The sequence below is a fragment of the Pinus tabuliformis genome, chromosome Q (assembly GCF_031772625.1).
Source record: "Pinus tabuliformis cultivar Carrire ecotype Pingquan chromosome Q, CPIR1, whole genome shotgun sequence".
Taxonomy (NCBI): domain Eukaryota; kingdom Viridiplantae; phylum Streptophyta; class Pinopsida; order Pinales; family Pinaceae; genus Pinus; species Pinus tabuliformis.
In genome coordinates this window covers 251,109,608-251,135,458 of record NC_142296.1, presented here as the reverse complement: position 1 = coordinate 251,135,458, position 25,851 = coordinate 251,109,608, and the positions used below count along the sequence as shown (strand labels likewise).

Sequence of the window (25,851 nt, the reverse complement as noted above, 5' to 3'; positions counted from 1 at the left end):
GATTATTGCTTAAGGAGAAGACTACTTACAACTAGAGAAGTATAACAATTTGAATTTCCAAGGAGAAATCGACCAGTGCTGAAACTCCAAGTTGTGGAGTAGCTCCAACGTAAATTTCAGGGGCGGATTTTTAAGAGGTGACAGTCCCGAAAATCAAGGGGAGTTTGGTACAAAATTTAAGGAGACTATATTTCGAAAGTATACCAGCTCAAGTTTGCAGAAGAGGAGCAGGACGAAACCCAAGCTGAAAGTCTTGGTCTCAAGCAGCAATCTCAAGGCTGGCAAATCACTATTTGAGGCACGTAGTCAGAGATTTAAATTTCTGTACAATGGCTCAAGTCTCAAGGATTTCTCAGTGGTAACAAATGTTGAAACTTAGAACAAAACTAGCAGACCTAGGGCTCATATTTATGTGTATTGAAGTCTGAGCAGAGAAAGCTAGAATTGTACAATGGCCCAAATTTCTACATGCAGGCACAAGTTCCTAAAGGAGAGATAAGTCCTTAAATATATATTTCTAATGTTGTAATCATTCTCTGAGATTTGCAAAATAAATCCTCCTTAGTACTAGTTTTCCCCACTGTGGAGTTTTTCCAGGGTCATATTAGACCAAAAAATCATTGTGTAAATTCTCTGTGTGCTTGTGTTATTTCTTCCTTACCAGCTGAAAATTAAATGGAGTAGAATAGTCCTATATGTTTCAAGTTAATTGGCATTATTAGTTTTTATATCAACTAACACTTTGGGGCTATGGGATTAAACATTATGCTAAAACCTTGAAACTGGGTGGGCTACAAATTTGCCCAAAATTTCTACATGGTATCAAAGCCTATGAACCTACAATGACACTTTCAACTGAGAAGAAAACAACCAACAGCTACCTTTTGCTATAAAATTGTGAACAATGAACCAAAACTACCTTCGGATACCCAAAGTTTGGTTGTTGAGAGGGAGGCAAATTTGGCGATTTACAGATCTAAGATTTGTATTGGTTGTGAGGGTCACGGCGACTAGTTTGAGGGTGGAGGACAGATTGAGTGGGGCTAAAAATTTTGGCCCCTAGAAAAAGAGGATGATGCTACTACTTGAAGAAGTTGAAGTGTGGGACATAGTGGAGAGTCTTGTGCAACCTCCAACTGTTCCAGCTCAGTTGGTGGACTCCAATAAGAGGAATGTTAAGGCAAGGAGAATCATTCTCGATGCCATCAAAAACCACCTATTCCCTAATGTGACAAGGAAGAAGTTTGCCTATGAGATGTGGGAGTCCCTAAACACATTACACCAGAGTTCCAATGAGAATAGGAAGTTGGTGTTGAAGCAAAAGCTAAGAAACACCAAGATGACCAAGACTAACACTGTGACCTCATACCTCACCAAGATCGCACAGGTGAGACATGAGTTCGCTGTCATGGGATAGGTTATCCTTGAAGACCAGTTGGTCAAGACGTCACTATAAGGTTTTCCCAAGTAGTGAGATGGATTCATAGATGGCATTGTTGCCAGAGAGCATTTTCCAGACTAGAGGAGGATGTGGGATGATTTCATCCACGGGGAGACCAAGAGGAGTGCCAAGAGTGGAAATCTACATGGTGGGGTAAGTGAGGAGGAGAATGTTGCCCTCGCAACTAAAGGCAAGAAGAAGGCCAAGAAGAGGAATGTAGGTTTTAACCTCGTACAGAAATTACCTGCATACGAATTCTAGAAACAGAAAATAAACGAAGGCGAGAGCATAACACATAAAACAAATATACACAGAAATTTTCCCCTGGATCCCAAAACTGGGACTACTAGACTGATTTTCCATTATATTCCTTTCAATGTTACAATACATATTTATACATGCCGAAGCATCCAAAAGCCCCAATCCATTAACCCTAGATTAGAACATAACCGTAGTTCCCTTGACCAGATCTACAAAATACCATGGACCGAAAAACCATTGCGCCCAAAACCATGTGCGTAAACCTAAGTCACCGGATTCGTCCTAAACCCCCTACGAATCTCGAATCCAGCGAATCTGACATGATTCGGTCCGGATTCGTGGCCAAATCACATGACACGTCGTGTCCGTTTCCGACACGTCGAATCCGAGGTCGTGTCACGATTTTCAAAAGCGTGTCGCGATTTTGGGACACGTGCCCGATTTCCAAGACTCGCTAAGCTCAGCGCGGGAATGAAAAGGGCGTGTTTGCTCATTAATATTTTCATTTGGCAAGTGATTTGTGCTGTTGCAGCAAGGAGTAAAGCATTCAGCAAGGAGAATCGACCATCGGTCCACCAGGTAAGTTCTAATCTCACTGTTCAAACTTCAGTGTTTACAGTTTACGTTGAGCAACTCCATTACCAGTCAAGCCCTTTGACAATCCTCGGTTTCCATCTACAAGGGCCTCAACTTACTTGGATAACGAAACCACTCCAATCACACTATTATTCAACCACTCCAATCGCAGCAAAGAAGGGTTATAAACTTATAACTTATAACGAAACTTCCTTGGATTTGCGTATTCAGAACAGAGTTTTCTGATCTTAAGATAGTGGGAAAATCTTATTTATTGGCATAGCCGCATATCACAATTGCTTTTCTAACATTGAGGCATTGTTGTTTTCCATTTGGTATATCCTCTGTGGTATGATTGTTGTCGGATTGATGGAAACCTTGGCATTGTAAACATTTTGATCACAAAGAATCGATGTTTCAAATCTTGAATACTGTGACACTTAAAAATTAAAATTGATTAATGCACAGTCAGTGACCAAATTAACATTGTGTTAGGTGGTGTAATGTCCTGAGGGGATTTTTTTCCCTTAGGGTTTAAGAAAATAAGAGAATATTGCACCAAAATTCCAACACTTTTTCAACTATCTTTAATTAATAATGACCATAAAGATTCAGTAATAGGCAAATAAATAACATCAACGGAATCCCTTAATTTATATTTCTCACAGTTTTACTTCCTAATGCAGACTATGCAGTTATAGCATTTGGCAATTAGGAGTAGTAGTACACAAGGAAATTGCATTTCTATTCATATTTGGTAAACATGAAACCAGGTCCTTATATATGGATTTAACCCAAACTCTGTCAATAATTCATACTACAGTCTACAACTAAATTACTAGTCACTGTACTAGTCAGTCTAGACAGTGACACTCATCCTCGGCCTCTCCTTCCACAGGATCAAACTGCAATCTTGGAGAAAACTTGGCTGCCCAAATACAATGAAATCCTGTACAAGCTTGGCATGTCTTTTGCAACGTTGAATTTCCAAAAGACATGCTAAAACTGTCTCTGTTCTAAGACTGGCATTTCACCTCCATTTTTTTGCATTTATTACAGCAGTTTGTATATGATTTTCATTTTTTATTTACAAATTTGTGCATGCTTTGTAAGTTTGTTCATTTTTTTTACAGGTAACAGTGTTCATGGCTCAATCAAAGGCAGCAGTTAGGGGGCAAAAGAAGTGCAAGAATGTCATGGGTAGAGATGCCCTTCCCTCCCCCAATATCATCAGAGTCTGCTGCAAGTAATGTTGAGGGAAGAGAACTTAAAGACAATGATAAATATCCATTGTGAAAATATGTCACAAGAGAGGATGGGCCAGACAACAAGGGAAAGGGAGGAGGCAATGTGCAATGGAAATGCAATTTTTGAAACATTTTTTTAAAAGCACATATTACCGTGTAAAATCACATTTGTTGGCTTTACCTGGTTGTGGGATTGGATCTTGTAGAGCTATTACTTCACAAAAGATAAAAGAATTGCAAAAGGAGGCCAATGTTGGTATGGAACATGTGGCACTGGCTTCAAAATCAAAAATACCCAAGAATGAAGACCCCCTTCCATTTTTGAGGAAAGCCAACACCAAATTTCCATTTGAGAGTTCTACTTCTACTGGGGGACAAGCATCAAAAAGAAGAGCACTTGGTCCAATGGACAAGATTTTCCAAAAAGAGAGACGAGAAGAGCTTGATCTCACCATTGCCTTCTTCTTCTATCAAAACTTCATATCATTTAATGTTGCACGTTCACCTTTATTTGTTGAGATGTGCCGAGCTCTAACTCAAGGGGCTCCAGCAGGGTATGTGCCTCCTGGGTCAGAGAAGCTGAGAACCACATTGTTGACAAAGGCAAAAAAAGAGGTGCAAAAAATGCTTGAGCCTATTGTGGCAACATGGCCAACATCTGGGGTTAGCATTGTTTCTGATGGATGGACAGATCCAGCACGACACCCAATCATCAACTTCATGGTGTCTTCCTTGAATGGTCCAGTTTTCATGAAAGCAGTGGATACACTTGGCGAATACAAAGATGCACAATTTATGGGTGAGTTATTTATTAAAGTTGTTGAAGATGTAGGTGTTGATTCTTGTGTGCAAATCATTACAGATAATGCACCTGTTTGCAAGGCTGTTGGCATGATTGTGGAAGCTAAATATCCACAAGTGTTTTGGACACCTTGCATTGTCCATTCATTAAACTTAGCACTGAAATCCATTGCTTCTGATGTGCTTTGGATTGGAAGCATTATTGAGGATGCAAGACATATCCGTAACTTTGTGCAAAATCATACCAATGCCCTCACTATCTACAAGGAGTGCAGCAATCTATCATTGTTGAAGATTGCTGATACACGGTTTGCATCTTCATTCATGATGTTGAAGAGGTTGAGGGGTGTCAAGACCGCTCTTGGGTCCATGGTTATTTCTGAGTTTTGGTCTTTTTGGAAAAAAACAGATCAGGCAGCCTCTGAAAGAGTGAAGGACACAGTGCTAGATGATGCTTGGTGGGAGAGGGTAGATCTAATTATTCGGATCATGGACCCTATCATTTCTTTGCTTCGAGTTGCAGATACAGACAAACCCATCCTAGGAGAGGTTTATGAGGGATGGGATTCCATGATTGAGTCTGTGAGGAGCATTATTCTATAGAGTGAGTGCCCCGAGTATGAAACATCACCAGAGGCCTTCTGTGATACCATACATGATATTCTTGTTAGCAGATGGGACAAGAATTGTACACCTTTACATTGTTTGGCTCACTCATTGAACCCCAAATACTACAGCCATGAGTGGCTGAATGGTGGACCTTCCCGCAGATTCCCTCCTCACATGGATGGTGAAATCTCACAGGGGAGGAAAGAGGCATTTAGGCAGATTTATCAGGATAGTGCATTGCTTGCTGAGGTGGAGGATGCCTTTGCAAAATTTTCCACTGGCAGTGGTTGATTTGGAGGTTATGATGTGATTAGAGACAGGGGGGCTAAGAAGCCCTATTCTTGGTGGGCAAATCATGGGGCAACAAGCCCTCCTCTTCAGCAGATAGCCATGAGGCTCCTCTCTCAGGTGACTTCATCCTCTTGTTGCGAGAGGAATTGGAGCACATATGGGAATTTGTGTAGTGTGAAGAAGAGCAGGCTTGAGCAGTCCAGGGCAGAGACAATGGTGTATGTGCACACCAACCTTCGTCTTATTTACAAGCAGAGGGAAGAGTGGTTGAGGGGAAAGACAAAGATGTGGGATGTCTTTCCTGATGATATGGGTCTAGACACCACTGTTGAGTTGGCATTGGCCAACATGGATCTCAATGATCCGAGGGGTCAACCTCCACACCAGCAGATGCAGAGGCGACTATGGATACAGGGGAGGAGGAGGATGCAGAGGAGAGCAGTGGGGACCATGATGATGAGGACAGTAATGCAGATTCTGATGTTGATTGATGCCTTGAGGCTTGTATACCTGTAGTTGTTTTAAATTTCCTAATTCTATTTGCCATTGGCATTGCACCAGCACTACCTATGCAACACATTTTGATTTGATGACTTAATGAGAAAACTACAGTTGTCAACGTGTTTATCTTACTATCTTATAGTTGTAAGTTGTCTTTCAGTTATGAATTATGAATCATGATTTAAATTTTTAATAGATTTATCATTTATGTGACCAGTACCACTGACATTTATTTGAATTTTGTATGTACTATGCATGCTAATAGCTATAGATGAAGATCTATGTTTGAAATCAATAAGTTTGTATCATTAATTAAAATTTGTGTAAGAAATATGATAATATCTAATTTTTAATATATATATATATATAATAAAATAATATATAATGTGTCCTATTCCGAGGGGTCAGCGTGTCCGAATCCAACACCACGAATCTCGAATCCTACGTGTCCCGAATCCCCGTGTCACGTGACTTAGGCGAAAACCATGCACAAAACCATAGGTAGGTCCGCCCACCTAATATAGGGTCCAAAAAAAAATTCCCGAGGCTACCGCCCCCCCTCAAACCCCCCGTACAAGGGAGGTTGTCGCCCCCCTGTGACCCCCCCACTGCACATCGGCTAGTCATGGAAAGAATATAACACAACCCAACATTCTCCCACTTGTTGTTTTCTTTCCACAGGAGAGCTTAGTCATTAATCCAGCCCTGCAATGCCCATTGTTTCTCTACACCAAGAGAACTTCTCAAAGCTCACAGATTTTGTCAATGCATCTGCAATATTCTTCAAAGTGTCCACCTTTACCACCGACACCTTTTGGTCTTCTATCATATCCCTCACAAAGTGATACTGAACATCAATGTGCTTTGTCTTTGAATGGTAAGCAGGGTTCTTTGCCAAGAAAATTACACTTTCGTTGTCACAATCTATTCTTATAGCTCCCTGTACTAACCCAATACTTGAACACAATTTTTCCAACCAGATTGCTTCATTGGTTGCATGAGTGGATGCCATGTATTCTGCTCTGTAGTTGATAGTGCCACTAAAGAGTGTTTCTTACTCATCCAACTGACTGCACCTCCAAATAGGTTAAACACATACCCACTTGTAGATCTTCTCTGATCCAAATCTCCAGCCCAGTGTACATCAACAAAGCCACGGATATCCAAAACTCTGTCCAATCCTGGTCTTCCTTAGTAGCACAAACCATAATCACTAGTGCCACGCAAATACCTGAAAACCTGCTTCACTGTTGTCCAATGCTCATTCCCTAGTTTTGACATAAACCTGCTCAATATTCCCATTGCATGTGCAATGTCTGGTCTGATCTCAAAGAATAATATTGAAAGGAAGAGAATTTTTTACTGGGTTTTCCCCTCAAGGGGGGTTTTTCTCTGACATAGTGCCTACATCTTGTGTCTCTTGTTTTGTGATCTTCATACACACATAATATGGTAATTGCTTGATGAAAGATAAGATATTAAAGAAGTAAAAGAAGCCAACATAACTCACAAGTAATTATCAAGTAAAGAGAATCAAACCCTAATCTATTTGCATTGATTTTCCAACAGTCTGTTGATCACTATTAGTTTAGCATTGACCAATGCAAATTATAATGTTTAACTTTGAAAATTAACTATTTATATTTCAATATTATGAAAAAAAAAAACAATTTTCAAACATTTGATTGGACCATAACTTGAAAGCGCATTTACACAATATAATGCCATGTGGATAAATGGCTTACATATTTTGTGTCATAATTTATGGATATGGTTGCAATATTCATGCATGATTTTTAGATATTTGTGTAGTGACTTTTTAATATTTATTCTTAAGCTTTGCAGGAAAATTGTCCAAAAATAAAACACTTGAAAATAACTTATACTCAAGGAAAATAACTTAATCTCGGCCCTTGATCAATAGGGTTAGGGTTCTCCTATTTAATGAGAGACAAAAAGGAAGAAAAGGTAACAGAGAACTCTCTTATTCTACTTGTGAAGAGTTAGAGAAGACGAGAGGAGCTAAGGAGGAGGGAAGGCTGCTACAGCAGAGATTATTGCTTAAGGAGAAGACTACTAACAGCTAGAGAAGTATACCAGCTTGAGTTCCTAGGAGAAATCGACCAGTGCTGAAACTCCAAGTAGTGGAGCAGCTCCAGCATAAATTTCAGAGGTGGATTTTTAGGAGATAACAGTCCGAAATTGAATGAGAGTCTTTGAAGGTATGCCAGCTCAAGTTTGCAGAAGAGGAGCAGGCCGAAATTCAAGCTGAAATTTTCAGTCTAAGGCGGCAATCTCAAGGTTGGCAGGTAGCAATCTCAAGGCTGGCAGATCACTGTTTGAGGCACGCAATCATAGATTTAAATTTTTGTACAGCGGCTCAAGTCTCAAGGATTTATCAGTGGTAACAAGTGTTCAAACTTAGAACTGAAGTGGCAAGCCTGGGGGTCATATTTCTGAGTACTGAAGTCTGAGCAGAGAAGGCTAGAACTACACTGTACAGTGGCCTGAATTTCTACATGAAATCACAAGTTCCTAAAGGATAGATAAGTCCTTAATTATATTGTTCTAATGTTGTAATCATTCTCTGAGATTTGCAATATAAATCCTACTTAGTACTCGTTTTCCCCACTGTGGGGCTTTTCCAGGGTCATATTAGACCAAAAATCAGTGTGTGCATTCTGTGTGTGCTTGTGTTATTTCCTCCTTATTAGCTGAAAATTAAATGGAGTAGAATAGTCCTGTATGTTTCAAGTTAATTGGCATTATTAGTTTTTATATCAGCTAACACTTTGGGGTGTGGGCATTAAACATTATGCTAAGACCTTGAATTGGGTGGGCTACAAATTTGCACAGAATTTCTACATTGGGAGCAACTCTGCAACAATCCAAATCATGCACTTCCAGTCAATCCAGTCATTCTAGGAACTACTGATATTTCAATGTCCTCTTGATGGTTTCAGTTAACTTATAGTTTTTCTACTTCACTTGGAATTTACCAGTACTTTGGCATAATGTATTACATAATGAAGTCTTGGTCAGTAGACCTTTTTGTATATATCCGATTAGTATATGGACAAATTTGGGACAAAAGACATTTGACTTGTTCTGTTGGTCTAGCTTCCAATCTAGTGGACCATAGCAAAACGATTTTGATATTATGTAATTTGTTATCAGTTTAATAGAGAGAAGCTTATTTACAACAAATAATAATAATAATACTAATCAAAAAAATCATCCAATTGCCTATGTTGTGTAAAGCCTGCATCTCTATCTATTGCAAATGAACTTGATGTGCCATTTTAGGTTAGTCCAAATGTGCTTATACCATGTTTGGCAGTGCTTCATGTGATATGGGGTGCATGGTATATCAAATACCTTTGGTTGTACCGTGATGGACATACACATTGGAGATAGCTTGCCCATGGATTTCCATGCCTTGATTTGATGCTTATGTGGCACATATCCTTAAGAGGTTGGATAGTTGTGTAGCTTGAATCTTGATAACATTCATGAGGCACACACATGCAGGTTGGTTGCTTACTTGGAAGGGAAATTCATCTTGGAGGAGTGTTGCATTTCTTGGAGAGCATTGTGCCCTAAATGGCATGGAGACACCTGGTTGCTTGCATGGAGGTGCAATGCACCCAAAGGTACAGGTCGCTTAGGGGGGAGCATTGGAGCAATGGAAACTTGTGGAGGAGCATTAGAACATCTCATAGAGCATTCAACTTGGAACCCTTGCTTGTTGGACATGCATGCCTTAAACCTTGGCATGTGTCCCCCAGATTTGGAGTGCTTCACATCTGGGCCTACCTATTGTTAGATTAGTTTGGTTATTGTGGACTTAGTCAGCTTTGTATTGTTGGGCCCTCACGTCTTTCATATAATCAACAAAAAAGAGAATCCTTTGATATACATTTATTGTAGTTCACTAATGTAATCACTAATCACATGCTTGTGTTAGAGATGTGAGAACTAGAGCTAGAGCAAACTAGTTACTTTGTACTCTTCTTCATTTGTACTTGCTCTCTTTGTCTTGAGCATTAGGGTAAGTAGGGTTCTTAAGGAAATTCAAGGGAAGACTAGGGTTAGTGTTTTGCCATAAGAAGACAAAAAAGGCTAAAGTTTGGGAGAAACACTAGAGGAACAAAGGGAGTATTTGATAGTTTATCTCTCGCAAGAGTAGAAGACTAGAGATTTGTGGCATTTGAAAACCCTAAAGCTACTTTAAGTACTTGATGTTGAGAAGCTAGTGGGAGAATGTCTTGTACACTTGTAAGATCCAGGTGTTGGTGCCAAGGAGGACTTGACAGCATTCTGTACTTGCATGTTGTCCATCTTTAGTGGAGCAACCAATTATGGCTAAAAGGAGATAGTGGCTAGGGTTTTCATTATTTCCCTAGCTAGGATTGGAGAGCTTGACTTGTAACAGTGTATCAAGCTGCAGTATTGTCATTTATATACATGAATTATTTCAGGTGCGCAAACATTGTGTACATGAAGATTTGTGTTTCAATTTATGTTAACTTCATGATAGAGTAGATTCTAGTGTTGGTTATGCAAACTGATTCGACAAAACATTGAGCAGAATTTGTTAAGTGGTTTAACGCATATCTAGAAGATAAAGGAGAATATTTATGGTTGTAATATTCAGATCTGTAATTTTCTTGGGAAGTTAGCGCTAAGGGCTGTAACACTTTATTGGCATTTAATTCTTGGGCTGCCATTTGATTTGGGTTGAAGAGAAGTGAAGTATTTGCTGCTGTAATCATTAATGTAAAATTTCAGATCATCTCTAAGGCCAAAAGTTCACTGGGAAATTTATCTAGGAAACCTAAAGGTTCAGGTGAAATTTCTGAACTTGCATTGAGAGAGAATTCTCAAAATTTCTACACACCTGAACCTGCCCTTAAAAATCACCAGCACAGATCCATCTTAACCCCAAATTTATTAAACATGAAGAAAGAACATAAAGAAATCAAGATGCAAACTTCTCGATGCCTAAAAGATTTGGGTCAAGATGGATCTATTCTGATTTATTATTATTATTTATTATGGTTAGTTTTTTTTTCATCTTTACATACATCTTTTTATTTGTATAGTAGGGCCATGGCCTCCATTATATGACATATTTGAGATTTGATAGCTTCATCCACATATAACGCTATTTCTGATTCCAATTTTCCCCATCATAAGCAGATGAGAATGAAGCCATTGCAGATGAAAAGGGCAACAAAAGTGGTTCTGTTACCACTGTTATGAACACAAATTGTGACAGGCACAGCTAACAAACCAGCTAAAAATGTGCTGTTGTGACTTGAAATGAAGACCTGTTAACTCGGATTTGGCACAAAACCATCTACAAACAAAAATCTGAAATTCTAGATTTAAACCAGAAATCCAAAAAATTTAAGCAATTGAGACATGTGAAAGATCAATGTTTTAATCTTCACCCTTGTGAGCTCGGACAGATGTTCCAGACACTAGACTGCTGCAAGAGCAAAAATTTACCTTGGATGGACAGCTTCTTGGCAATGGTCTTCAACAGCCAAGAAGATATACCAGTCATACCTCATAATTCACTCTCAAGTATTGACACATCTTGCAGTGAAGATATCTTCATCTTCTCACCATGTATCTGATAGAGGGGACAATTGATAGTCAGCTACTAGCTCCGAAGATATATCAGATGAACCTGAGCCACAGCCTAATCATAAGCCAGCAGCCAGAGCTTAGGGCCAGAGTCAACCAATGCCAGAGCCAGAGTTGTAGCTAGAGATAGACTCATGTACCATGAGCATGATTTGGTTGTTGGCCTGCCCTAAACTACCATCAATAGAAAACTTCAGATTTTGCTACCTCATTTGGTTTGTGGTCTTCCTTAAACCACCATTTTAGAGAGCACATCTAGCCGTTAGTTGCTACACACTTTTGTATGCTCTCTTCTTGGACTCACATACACCCCTTCAGATTAAGGGGGCGAATGTTAGCCAAGAGGTTTGTTACCCACCACCAGTGGATGACCCCCTATAGTAAAAATTTAAAAAATTTCTCCTAGACTTATCTTCGGCCGGCAGCCCCTTGTAGCCACTAGATAGCTCGATGTGTCATTATTCTCCGCCACCTAAGCCTGCCATTATGTGCCCTCGCCCATTTGTTATGATCGAATGTTTGAAGGTGGGCCTTCCACCTTGAAGGTATGACTTTTCATTATGTAATTGGGTGTTTATGCTTGCTTTTCTTGGGAACATTTGGACATGGATTAGTGGGGGGATTCGGCAGAAAGAATGAGCTTGGATTGTACTCTTGATTCCTTGCCTCAACTTGGTGGTTAGTCTTGTATCCTAGTCTCGTGGGATCTCCTTTATGGGCTACTAGCTTTATGGGTGGCACTACATGGGAAACCCTGATTTTGGTTGTGTGGTCCCGCTTCCCGACACCATATATATCAATCCCATCTACTCATTATAATCCCTTTTCACACTTTTCCCATCTAGGTCCACATTTATCCATTGGGTCCACAAGGTGTTAGCCTCCCCCCCTCCTTGTCCACATTTTGGGTCGAGCTTGGAACAATGCCCCACAGGTTGATGCAACTAAAAAAAGGTTAAAAGTATAATTTGGCCACTTACAATAGGAAATGTACCACAAAATGCAAAAGATGGTTGAACATAATAATTTAGCGCGTGTGAAAAAGCCAAACATAAGTTCTACCCCCTATTACTATGGCCATCACCCTGGTTCATAGAGCCCCTATGAGTGCCCCCTGCATCATTTAGGAACCCATGATTGTCCAAACCCCTGGTGGGCAATGAATTGCCCAACCTTAAGGGGGCAACCACTGCTACATCATACACATCATGCTCTCATCTTCTAGAGCCCCGAGCAGTAAAGAAAGAAAAATCAATAAAAGGCAAAAGGCATATGAAGAAGGGTGGAAACACAAAAGTCGGGGTAATTCATGTACCACGATTGCTCCCTCCTACATCCATACACCCAACGTGTGGGCTTCCTTCATCATCGCTGCCCTTGTACCATGGCATGTGGCTTGAAGCCTCCCCTCTTGCCCCCACTCCATTCCATTACTATTTCACATGACACCTGCCATCTGATGGATGTACCATGGACCTATCACTCCCTTAGAGGTTGAAACCACCTAATATGGTCCTTTATTAACCTCTATTGTCGAGCAAGGTAACACTCGTACATTCCAAATCACATTTGGAAGGGCATGCCACTATGAAGTGTCCATTTTTGCCCTTGATTAGCAAGCTTATTTACTCAATTGCACTAATGTGTTGTTGCACTGGAAGGTGAGGAGACGCATTGGATCTTATAAAAGATTACGGGTGGGTCACCATCTTGGGCTTGGCCTCACTATACGAAATCCAAGCCCTCCAGAGGATCATAATGGCACTTGATGGGTGAGCATTGAGACCAATGGGCCACCATTGCAGAGCACTGATTACCATGCCATGGGCTTTTTCAGCACCATACATTGCTTGTAGGTACCCCAACCATACAAAGATGTTGATGCACTTGGACCATGTTGCCAAGTCGACCATACATTTGCACCCAACACTTGGCAATTCATCTAGGGCCTAGATGGGGTTTTGTCTCATCCGAAGAGACATGGGAGGCATGCATCACCTTCAAGCCCTCACTGATGGAGCATCGATTTATTATTGAGCCACTGGAGACCACGAGACCATCGATTTGCCCCACAGCCACTTAGGAGCACCACAAGATGTTTCAAGGGGTCACCCCCTTGATCATCATTTTTTGAGCCCTCCTCTTTATCATGGCGCTTTGAGGACTCATTCAAGCTTTCCAATGACCCTCTTGACCATTATTACATCATTTCAGCTAGCTTTGGATGACTTATTTTTCACTTATTGAGCTATTTGGTGGCCTTGTCACCAAAAGAGATGTTATTTGCACATTAAAATATTATTAGGTGCTTAATTAGGCCAAATTAGATAAACTCAAACTTGAGGAGCCTCATATAAATATAAGAGGCCTCATTTGTGTTAGACATCATCACTTGGATTTCAATTTATCTTGTAAAAGAATTCGAACCTACAATTGTTGGACGAAATTGGATTTTTGGATGCATTTTGATGTATGGAAAATTTCACTATTTTATCTTGGAGCTTCTCTTTGCAATGTTGATGGATGGAAATATTCTCATTGTCTTGTAAGTACCTTTTGATGATATATTTTACATTGTTACATGTCTAATGTATGGAATATCATGCTATGGTCTTGCATGTGCCCTAATTTAACGCGAATTCATGAGAACACTAGGATTATTGAATGTATTGTTGTTGCATGCATTACTCATAGAGACTTGTTTGCATATTCCAACCTTGAATCTCCATCAATCATTGTCAACGAAGTATAAATATCTATTGCAGTTGTGAAGTTGCCTCCTTTAGGGCTAGTGAAGCTGCATAGGTCTCCGTGATAGAGCAAAACTCTTGAATCAAAGTAATTCTTGACTACATTTCTCCCAATTGATAAGGCATTGGGTATGGGATCCTTGGTCATCATATCCTCATCGAAAAATCATTTATCCTCACCTTATCTCTCCTCCTATTTCTTTGTCCCTTCAAGGATAGGTAGCCTCTCTAGAGCTTGGTACATAATTCGTTTGGAGTGAGCTCTTGCAAAACCAATTAAAGAAGCTTTTGCATTGGTGTTTCCTCTAGCTCCCCTCCAAATTTCATGCAATTCTCACAATTGAATCTCGAGATAATTGATGCCCTAGCCATCGTACTAAGTGGGAACCCTTAAAGTTTGTAATTTAGTAGCATATCATTCGAAGCCTTTTCTCTTGACTGTATTGACCTTGGATGAACTCCTACCCCGTCACATACTTCAACCCTAGGTCTAATATAATCTTTCTCACGAGGTTTTTCGTGGAAAGCCATTCTAGCTTCTCCCAAAGCTCACACCTCACTTGAGCCTTTCCATTGAATGAGCCATCCTTGCCTCACTTCAAACCCTAGTATAGACACATTAAAAAAAAGTGAGGATCACTGGGACTCCTCCCATTAGTGAAAATCTGAGAAGAGAAGGGGACATAGGCTATGGTGCCAATGGGCCTTTGTCCCAAATTGTTGTTGTGCCTTCTAGCTCTAGCCTATATACTATGCCTGCTAGTTTGTAAAGTAACAAGGTGATTGGCCATTTCAAAGATGGGTGTTGCTGTCAAACTAATGGATCAACGAACTAGGAGAATTTGTGCTCTTTTGACACTACATCCATGTACCTCTGCAATGTGTTCCTTGTATATTCTCTACAAACCAAATTAAATCTACAATACTTTGATTTTGTACCTAGTCAGTGGACTCTCTTTGGCACTCTTTCGTGCCCTAGTTGCATACACCTTCCACTAAACTATAGACTCGACCATACTCCATACGGAGGTATCTTTCCCAAATTTCAATTATGGTCGTCATTGTTTTTCAACACTTGAAGGTTTGAAGTGATGTTTCCATTGATAGTGTATTCTCTGTTAATTCAGGCCTCCATCCAAACCTGAATTCCACCAAGAAAACATCATTGAGATATCGTTGTTGTGCATTTCCAGTGCCAACCTTCTTGCCATCCATAGATATGGGAAAGAGCTTCAGCACAAGATTTTGTCGCAGTGGTATTTTAATAGGTTCCGAATCTCTGGGTACCTTGTCGCCTCCTTTTCCCTTGAAAATTGTCAATCGACGAAGAATATTGTGAAGCTTTTCGGGGCATTCATATTACAAAGCAAGCTTATAATAAAGCAGTTTGTTCCTCTTTCCGAAACATTCATATTTAATGGTATTAATCACAAGTCATTGTTGTTTGCACTATAAACAAACTCAGCATATCCTTTTACATATACTATTCCATAAAGATGACTTTGGAATTGCAGAGTACACAGTTTTTCAGTGATATGTTTGTACACGGAGGCATTCTGCAGTACCTTGTATCCTTTATTCCACATGTAAAATTTATTGAAGACGTCATCAGTTGTTGTGCCCAAACTTGGTAAGCTCAAAAAAAAAACAAAAAGTCCTCTTAAAGTAAACATTAAAGCAAGTTGTAAGTTGTAAGGTTGTATGCCTTTATCAATTTGCATCGGCTCTCTAAATGATAACTTTCTGCTGCAACTACAATAGATGCTACATAAGCAAGATCATGCATCTGCTTCATGTTATGATCTCCAGCCTCCAGGGTTTCTCTGTCCTCTAGCAATGTTATAAATCATAGCAGATTTGGCTAACTATATTTTGAGGCTACCCCAAACTGCTCTGCAACAAACCATCAAGTTTAATTACAAACAAGAGCCTCATCTTGGAGAATCTGTAACTTATCTTCCATATCTTCGTTATTTGTAACAAAAACCAGAGCATCCAAATCCTCATTCAGTAGTTGGTACTTGTACAAAATGTCAATTCCCCACAAATTTGAAAGCTTGGCTTTCATGCTTACAAATATGATTTTGCGATTCACTACCAAAATATGGTGAATGATCTAGAAGGGTTGCAATCTCCCTTGCAGCAATGCATGTGGGAATCGAATGCCACCATTTATGCAAATCAAACAATGGAGAATGGCACAATATCTTTGAGGAAAATTATCTTGCAAATAGTTATTTTGCAAGTTTACTAATTGAATTGCATTGTAAACGGGTGCATTTTTGGTTGAAGCAGAACCCTTCACTTAATGAGCTTCAGTTTTTAAGCAAATGGCTAGAATTGATGAGTTATTAGAGTTACTGAAAACTCTAATAGACTGTACTATTAATGGTATATCAAAATCAGCAAAGTCATTCTCATAGATGTTTGAATCCGCTTACAAGATGCATAGCTGAATATTGAGTTTCTCCAACGTGAATCACAGCTCTAGCAAGATGAATTACAGCAAAAGAGTCGACATTTTGAACTAGTTATTGTTCAAAACAATTCTTTTTTGAGTTCGAAGTGCAAATTGGAAGATTTAACTTGGACAAAAACAATGGCGCTCAACAATAACAACAACACAAATCTTTTTTCCTTTTCTCCGGTAACACGAGACAACCAAAACGGGTAAAGCCGGGTAGTGTTATAGCCTCCAACATGTTTTAATTCCTCAAGAAAGTGATTAGGGCACTCCCACAAAGGGTCATTTGATTAGCTGTCGAGTCGGGCAAGGTGGTATAGGCCCACAAAGGAGTGAAAGTAAACGCCAACTTCTTGAATGGCGGTTAATGCCCAAACTTAGCCATAGGAAGCTTTCTCAGATTTCACTTTCTCCGTCGAACATTCAGATTTCTAAAATAGTTCATGCCCAAGCACATGGCATAATGAAAACAGTAAGGAAATTTCAGTCGGTACAGTCACGCTCATGGGTGCTCCAGGGTTTTGCGTAAGAGGTTTCGAGTTCCAACCATAGCAATTATATTTTCAAGCTATTGAACGTAGCCAAACGCCCAGCTTACTCTTTTGGCCAATCCGTCAGATTTTTTGAATTTTGCAGGAGATTTGTGAATGTATCAAAATTAGATCAGCCCAAATTAAAGAGTCATATATTTGAATCTACAAAGTGCTTGGTAGGTCTGCACATTCATCACAAAAACCAAACATAAGATAAACATCGATTTTAAAAAGGGTTAAAAAGGCGGAGCAATTACCTATATCGAAAAGAGTCTCTTTAATGATTGTAAGAGAAGGGTCTTTGCCGTCCTTCCTCTTCTTTCCTCTGAGGGAACCCTTCCAATTCCTACCGGTACGATACTTAACTTCACCGAGATTAAGGCGCTCCTGCTCTCCATCTTCGTACTGAACATGACAGTTACCCTGCTCATCTGCCTCCAAAACCTCCCCCGAATACCACCGTTTATCTCCATCCCAATAAATGGAGATGGCATCTCCAGCTTTAATTGTATACTCTGGCATACTGAACCAGAACAACGAACGTTTCTTCAAATTTGCATTATGGCAAAATTCCCCGAATCTTCAGAATCTTAAACCAAGCCGAGAAAGAGGAATGGATTTTTGTTCATTCGGTGTGTGACTTTCCTGGACTTTGACCTTCACAAAAGTCGACGGGGAAAGGGCATACGATCGGTATAGGAATATATATGGACAAATGAATGGACACGATGAACGCGCGCTCGACCTGCTTGACATGACAGAGGAATGGAGGGTTTACGGATTACTCTAAGAGTAAGGTGAGATTGGAATTTATAGTGCTTCCTCCCATAGTAGCGCGCTGCTTTTGCTATGTAATTATCTGGAAAAGCGGAGATCTCTGCGAGGTTTTGAATGGAAACAAATCGCACGTTACGTTATGAGACGGTGTTGATCACTATTTTGCATTATTGGCCATCTCTGCGTAGTACGGCCGGTATTATAGTTTCCGCCTGCGGTTTTCAGAGGTAAGATAACATTTTATAGTAGGGTTGGTTGCTATGTTTATTATTAATAGGAAAATAATTGTAAGATTGTCGCCTGTAAGAGGAAGCGGTTATGTGATTTAGAATTGATATAATATATTAAATTATATCATATTTAATACATTTTATTAATTATTCATATATATCTGTTAGAATGTGGTGATGTAATGTCATAAAGTTGGAAATTAAGATAGTTGGAGTACCAAAAGAAATTATTCAACCATCAATTTTGACTATTTAAATATCTTTTGGTCATTGGTTGTTATATTAATTTCATTTTTATATTTTAGACGTTGTTTAGGCTTGTTATGGTTTAGAGTTTTTGGTTATAACTTAGCGAAATTCGTTTTAAATCTTTATTTTTATTTTTATTTTTAATTGTAATAGTAATAGGTTTTTATTACATAATGATTTAATATGTTGAAAAATTATGGATAGGTTATAAGGTAAATTTGGGATTTTAAGAAATTTGATTATGGGTAAATTAGATCGAAAAATATATTAAAACCCTTCCAAAACATAAAATAGAGAAACTAAGATAGTTGAAGTACCAAAAAAATTATTCAATCGTCAATTTTGACTATTTAAATATCTTTTGGTCATTGGTTGTTAAATTAATTTCATTTTTATATTTTAGACATTGTTTAAACTTGTTATTGTTTAGGGTTTTTGGTTATAATTTAGCAAAAATTGTTTTGATTATTTTTTAGCCATAGGTTTTTCACTCTATAATGATTTAGTAGGTTGAAAAATTGTGGAGAGTTTATAATTTAAATTTGAGATTTTAAGAAATTTGATTATGGGTAAATTAGATTAAAAAATATGTCAAAAACCTTCTAAAACATAAAATAGATTAACTACGGCTTATAATTTATATTTACAAGTAAAAAAAAATAAAAATGCTTCAATTGTTTTTTAAAATATAATTTATTTTTCAACATTTAATATTTAAAAATTATGTCAAGTCTTACTATTACAACAATTTTAGGATGGGCCTAGTCACCAAGGCGACCCAGGATCAAATCTCATGGGGGGTGGTTGTGCCCTGTGCTAGCGAGAGGAGACATGCTAAAAAATCTAAGTCACCTTAGGGCTAGTGTGGCCCATGCTGAGTGCGATCCCCGAGTGACTTTGACAGATTAGATGCCCCTGGATTGCGGCTCCTCAAGCCACAGGTAAAGCTTGGGAGGATCACAATGAAAAAATTATATTAAATTGTCATGCAATCTTAGCACAATTGTTTTACCACTGATATTAAATACATAATTGGCATATACAAATGTTTATTGACCCTCCTAATAAATTTATATCACCATGAAATTTTAGAATCATATCTTCGTGTCAAGAAATATACATAATCCTTATATATAATGTGTACTATCATTATAATAAATACATACATATCTCCATGAGATTTTTGGGGCGAGAGGCACTCTCCAACTAAGTATAGTAGAGATGTTGTAATGTAATTTTTAACATTTTGACTATGTCAAAATACATAAAAATAAAAATAAAACAAAAAAATCATGTAATGTAAACATTTTAACTCAATCAAAATAAAATAAATAACTAAAAACACTATAAAAATAAAAATAAAAATGACCCATGGTATTCATGTGGAATATTAGCATGTTTAAAGGGGAATTAAACCAGCCTAAATTCATCTTAACTCCGGATCTAAAGAGATCACTAAGATGCAAATCTCTTTTAAAGTGAAAAGAGATCACTAAGATGCAAACATCTTTTAAAGGGATCAAGTTCAAAGTTAATTTTTAATCTTAATTACATAATTAAAATATATAATTATTATTTTTTATTTTTTAATCTTTTTTAATTTTAGTGTTGATTGAGTCAATATAACATTACATTACATAATGCCTTACATAATTAGTGTTTTACATCGTTGTCATACTAGGTTGTAGAGCACCTCTTAGTGCAACCAAAAGTGGGCAATCCATAGGAGTAAACCTTTTTCTTCCTTGGATAGTCAGTCGCCAACAACTTTATATAAGAAGTACATGACATGATGCCAAGATCCTCCACTTCTCACTCCGGTAAGATTTCTCTCTCCCATTCAACATTCCTTCTTAAAGGAAGGTGAGTCATCCATCGGAAAAATACTTTAACCATTTTGTAATCATGTTCTTTTACTCAATGTTTCAGGCATACTAATATGGATTAAGGGGTGATCTAGATGATTGACTAATCTTGATTGTATTTTTGTTCCCTCACTTCACCTGGGAGGTTAGTCATTGACTCTAGTCTAGTGGAACCTCCTTTGAGGCCTTAGGGTTTTAGGAAGGACATAAAAATGGAGCCTTCGATTGAAGTAATGCATCCATGGTATCTCATACTTACCACTTTCCATATTTTTCATTGTTTCATAGGAGTGACATAGGAATCAAACAGGGATGTCCTCTTTCCCCCACATTGTTTGGTTTATATATTGATAAGCTTGAAGAATGGATAAGCAATATCGAAGGAGAAGGCATCCAATTAGCAAGATATGTGGTGAAACTGCTTTTATATGCAAATGACCTTATCTTTATTGCTAAATCCACCATAGGTTTGAGAAAGCACTTGAAAGCTTTGGAACTCTTTTGTCAAGATGCGGGAATGCAAGTAAATATCAGCAAAACTAAAGTCATGATTTTCTCCCTAAAAAGAAAGAAACAACAGGATACTTTTCTCTTTGAGGGCAACCCCTTGGAGGTTGTAGATGAGTACAAATATCTAGGAATTGAGTTCCACTATAGGCTCAGCTGGGAGACATGTAGATCAAAGAGAATCCAAGGAGGGTGGAAAGCTTCTTACCTTCTTCAAAATAGGTGTAGACAAGCAAAATTATGGGATTGGAAGACTAAGAAAACCCTCTTTGGTTTATTAGTGGTGCCAGTTATCCTCTATGGTTGCGAGATATGGGGGAGTAACATGTCAAGCCTCAAATGGCGACAAATAGAAAGAATCCAAAAGCATCTAATCACAAGTAGCCTCAAAGTCAAATCAACAGTTCCATATGATATACTTTTAGCTGAGGCTGGTATGTTTCCAATTGAGGCTTCAACGATCATTCATTTGCTAAGTTACCTAAAGAAGGTTGAAAATATGGATAAGCATCGATGTCCCAAGTTGGTTATCAAAGAGAGGCAAGTCGCCAGAAAAAAGACATGGATGAAGCAAAATAAAAAGTGGTTAAGCAAATGGGACATAAATATGCATGATTGTCCTCACGCTAAGGAGGAGATAAAAATGTGGGTGTTAGAAAAATTCAAGACTGCCATGTGGACAAAATAAATAGGCAAAAAAAAGCATATTATGTCAAAGAATTTAACCCCGCATGGAAACATGATGATAAAGAGTATTTAGAGTTCCACGATCAAAGGAAAACCAAAAATATTAATTGCGCGGTTGAGGACTAATTCCCAACATCTAAGATGTGAAACCGGGAGATGGGCGACCCCTAAAGAAGAGTGGGAAGAAAGAACTTGCATTTTTTGCAACATAGGGGTGGTAGAAACAGAGTGGCATTATATCAAAGAATGTGCAACATATGAAGGTATTCATCGTTAGTTTGATAATAGTCTAAAGGTGAACAGTCTCAGTGAGCTTTTGAGGAGGAAAGACTTCAGAAAATAACGAATTTCTTACTCCATATTCACAATAGTAAAATTAACATGGAAAAGAATCTAAATATGGTTTAATTTGTTTGGTGGTCCCTTAGACCATGGGGTCTTGTGGACGTCATTAGAAACCATACATTCATTCATTCATTCATGTTCAAAATCTTAAACCAAGTCGAAAAGGAGGCATGGATTATTGTTCATTTAGTGTGTAACTTTCTTGGACTTTGACCTTGACAAAAGTCGACAAGGAACGGGGACACACGATCAGTATATGAGTGTATATGGATAAATGAATATACATGATAAATTCATACTTAACCTACTTGACATGATAGAGGAATGGAGGGTTTGAAAATTATTCTAAATGTAAGTTGTGATTGGAATTTATATTGCTTCCTCTCGTAATACTACATTGCTTTTGCTATGTAATTATCTTGAATAGTGGATATCTCTACGAGGTTTACATTGAAATAAATCCCACATTAAGTCATTGAGATTATGTTTATCATTATTTTTCATTATTACCCATGCTTGTGTGGTACAACCGGTATTATAGTTTATGCTTGCAATTTTCAGTGGCAAGATGACATTTTATTGTAGGAGTGATTGCTATGTTTATTGTTAATAGGGAAATAATTGTGAAATGGTTGTGTGTTGAAGTAAGTAGATATATGAGTTATAATTAATAAGATATATTATATTCAATTATATTTAGCAAAATTTATTGATTATTAATGCATATTTGTTATAATTTCATTATGTAAGGTGTCCAAGGCTTAAAATTAGGATAGTTGGAAGGAAAAAAAATAGTCATGTTAAAGGTGGGTTGGTGTAATCTATCCCAAGTGAGTGGTTTTGATTATTAATCCATCCTAAGTGAGGGACTAACTAAGAGTACCTTTAGGTCATGGTTAGTCAAACCAATTTCATTTTATATTTATAAGTAAAAATATAAAAAATGTTTCAACATTTTTTTTAAATATAAATTGTTTTCTAATGTTTCATATATGTGTGTGTGTGTGTGTGTGTGTGTGTGTGTGTGTGAGTGAGTGTGTGTGTGCGTGTGTGTGGGAGAAATCAACTTAACAATATCATTATATTTTAATAGACATAGGGGGTCTTGTAGTTTCAAGGAAGTTGGTTTCCTAAGTATGAATTAATGTAATTATTTAGGCTTTTGAGTGATTTTAATGAGAATAGGATTTAATTGAATATTGTGAGACATATTTGTAAATATTCTCGAATGTAGGAGAATATGAGAGATTTAGGATAGTTGAGAGATTGAGGGATTTGAGAATTAATTGTAAAACTCAATTTAGGAGTTAGTTCATGATTTTGGGGATTGAAGAGGATCCTTAGAGATAAGGAAGAGATACTAGGATTTTGTCGAGGAGTTTATGGATCTAAAACATGAATTGGTTTTAGAATCCCTTTGTATAAATGTAAGCCTAAAAGGCAAAATTAGGAGAGATAGGTTGGATAGGTTAGTTGGTTAGAGTGCGACTGTGAGCCTACGGGCAGATTGTAAAACAAAGGCCACTAACATTAAAAGATTAGGCCTAAGAGAGAAATTGTGTATTTATATATACAGAGATTAATTCAAAATTGTATAAGTGTGTGATTCGAATATGGAATGATAAATTTTGTGTGTATTAGAGATTATGTATAACATATGTATGCAGGCAGAGTTCAGCGAACACAGAGAGGAGAAAAATACAGCAGATTATAATGGACCTTTGAAACTGTTCGAAGAACCAAAGTAATGTTCTTAAATAATCGTGATCAAAGAGACGTGAAATTAAGCTCAAGAGGGAGTCGCACAACGAAACATCGAAAGGACAAGAAACCTGAAGTAACCGAACCGCAGAGAAACATTGGAGAAATGGCGTAAAACCAATTGGAAAGAAGAATGAAAGACTGAAGTGCTAATGCACATGCATCGTTGGATCTATCAAATCAACAGATGAGATCAATCGCATGGAATGGATTTATGAATATCGCATCGCAACTTATCAAGTAAGTGAATGAATCGGCCTTAAGGGAATTGCTATTGCGATATGCGGGATCATCGCTGATCGTTGGATCGAGTGATTGGATCAACGGTGGAGGATCGTTGTGGAATCCTGCGTCGCAATAATCCATTGGTGAGTGATTTAACCCTGGCCACAAGCAATTGCAATGTCCAATGCGATCGAAGGTTTTCTCGCCTCGCAAATATTCCATGGTGATGTATCGGCCCTTAACCAATGCGACATGTGATGTGGAGCGAGCCGATAAATAATGCGGTATGCAATGTTAAATGGGCGAAAGGATTTGCGATGTGCGATAGAAGAGTGGGCCCGAGAAAGTAATGAATGTGGTTTATATTATATTGAAATCCGGAGGGTTATCGCATATCAGATGCAATAAAGAGTCATGTGTTAGTGTGACCTGCGGAGGATTGCGATTGCGATAAGGCATGCATTGATAAAATGTGTATAGACTGTGGAAAAGCGGAAAATGTATGTTTTATATGAACTTCTATAATAGAAATAATGTCGATAGATGATTTGTGGATTAAACCTATGAATAACCAGAGCATAAAGGTTTTGTGGGGATTGGTTATATATATGCACGGTACATTAAAGTTTAATGAAGTTGGATATATGTGCAGGCATAAGGTTAAGTAGGTTTATGAGGGTGAGTTATAAAGTTCCGATATATAGGATTAATGAAAGGCAGACTGTGTTTAGTTAATAAATCATTCCACAGAGATTTACTAAAGGGGCCTTAACTATTAAGGATTGAAGATTTGACTCGACAGAGAGTTAAAATTCCTAGGGAAAAACAGATATGTGCATTTTACATGCATACTATGGGTAAATGCGGGTTTTCCTGCGTCAAAGTGGTATCAGAGCATAATTGTGATTGAAATATTTGGTATTAAGGCAGCGCAAAGAAATTATGTGTGAACATTTCTTTAAAAGAGTTTAGAACAAAGTTATATTCTGAAGGTGCATATACAGGCGAATGGTGATGAAGGCAGGCAAGGGCAATCAGATTTTAATCTGACAAACAGTAAGCACACAGAGGTAAGGCATAGCAGAAAAAATTGGGAGAACTTGCAGATGCAAGAGACAGTCTACAATCCATTCGAAGCACAGAAGATGGTGGAACAATATCACGTAGAGATCTTGAAGGTGAGATGACATGTTTTGTTTTGATTTGATTTGAATATTGGAGAATGTGTGGTTTTTATAATGATACACAGGTGACAGCATAAGGAGGTGAGAAGGTTGCAGCAATCTAGAGCGAGGAGTGCTCGAATTGGTTCCAGAGGGAAGAACCAGAGAGATGCTAACAGACTGAGCTCAAAGGAGAGAAGCTTAGTGAGGCATAGATAGCAAGAAGGAGACTTGTTACTACAGAGATATTGTTGCAGATCACAAAGGCAATTCCACAAAAGGATGTGGGTAGAATTTATGAGTAATGAAGGAAGTTGGTAAGACTTTCTAAGTGAAAGAAGAGGTGGTCAGAACCAAGTATTTCATGGTGATTGAAATACAAGAGGAAAGTTGTGTTCTTGAGAAGTGCAGATGAGTTAAAGCCTAGAAGGAGCAGAGAGAAGTGCTCAAAGGAGGTCCCAGAGATAGAGAACCAAGAGCTTGCCAAAAGACTGAGTCCAGATGAGAGCTTGGTGAGGTAAGTGGCAGCAAGGAGGACTTGTTGTTGTAGAGACTTTAGTGCATCTCATAGTGAATGAGTGAGGAACTCACGAAGATAGAAATGGAGAGGATTATGAATAGTCACAGTCACAACAGAGGTTCTGAGGAAGACCACAGCAGAAGAAAAGTGAATAAGGAGGATGCCAAGGCAAATGGAAAGAGAATGAGTCAAGAGGAACTTGACAAAGAGATTGTTGAGATGAAAGAACACCTCGATGTATTAATGATGTTACTATAGGAAAGTCAGAGACAATGTTAGGTCTTAAAGAAGAAGCTGGTAAAGTGGCATAAGTTACAGAGGAAGCTACAACAGAGGCAAGTAAGGTGGCTGATGGGAAAACTCAGAGAAGCTGAGTTGGAAATGGAAGTGTTT

General features: G+C 38.2%; 1 protein-coding gene across 2 annotated transcripts in view; it reads right to left on the bottom strand.

Annotated features, from left to right (window-relative positions):
* LOC149219119 (uncharacterized) overlaps nt 1-18,123 on the bottom strand; it is a 289,169-nt gene extending 271,046 nt beyond the window's left edge. For both annotated transcript variants that reach the window (XM_089384274.1, XM_089384275.1), the window contains exon 1: nt 17,387-18,123. In XM_089384274.1, coding sequence (XP_089240400.1) covers nt 17,387-17,651 — 265 coding nt within the window. In that variant the 5' untranslated portion in view covers nt 17,652-18,123. The remainder of the gene's footprint in view (nt 1-17,386) is intronic.
* Between the last annotated feature and the right edge of the window lie 7,728 nt (nt 18,124-25,851).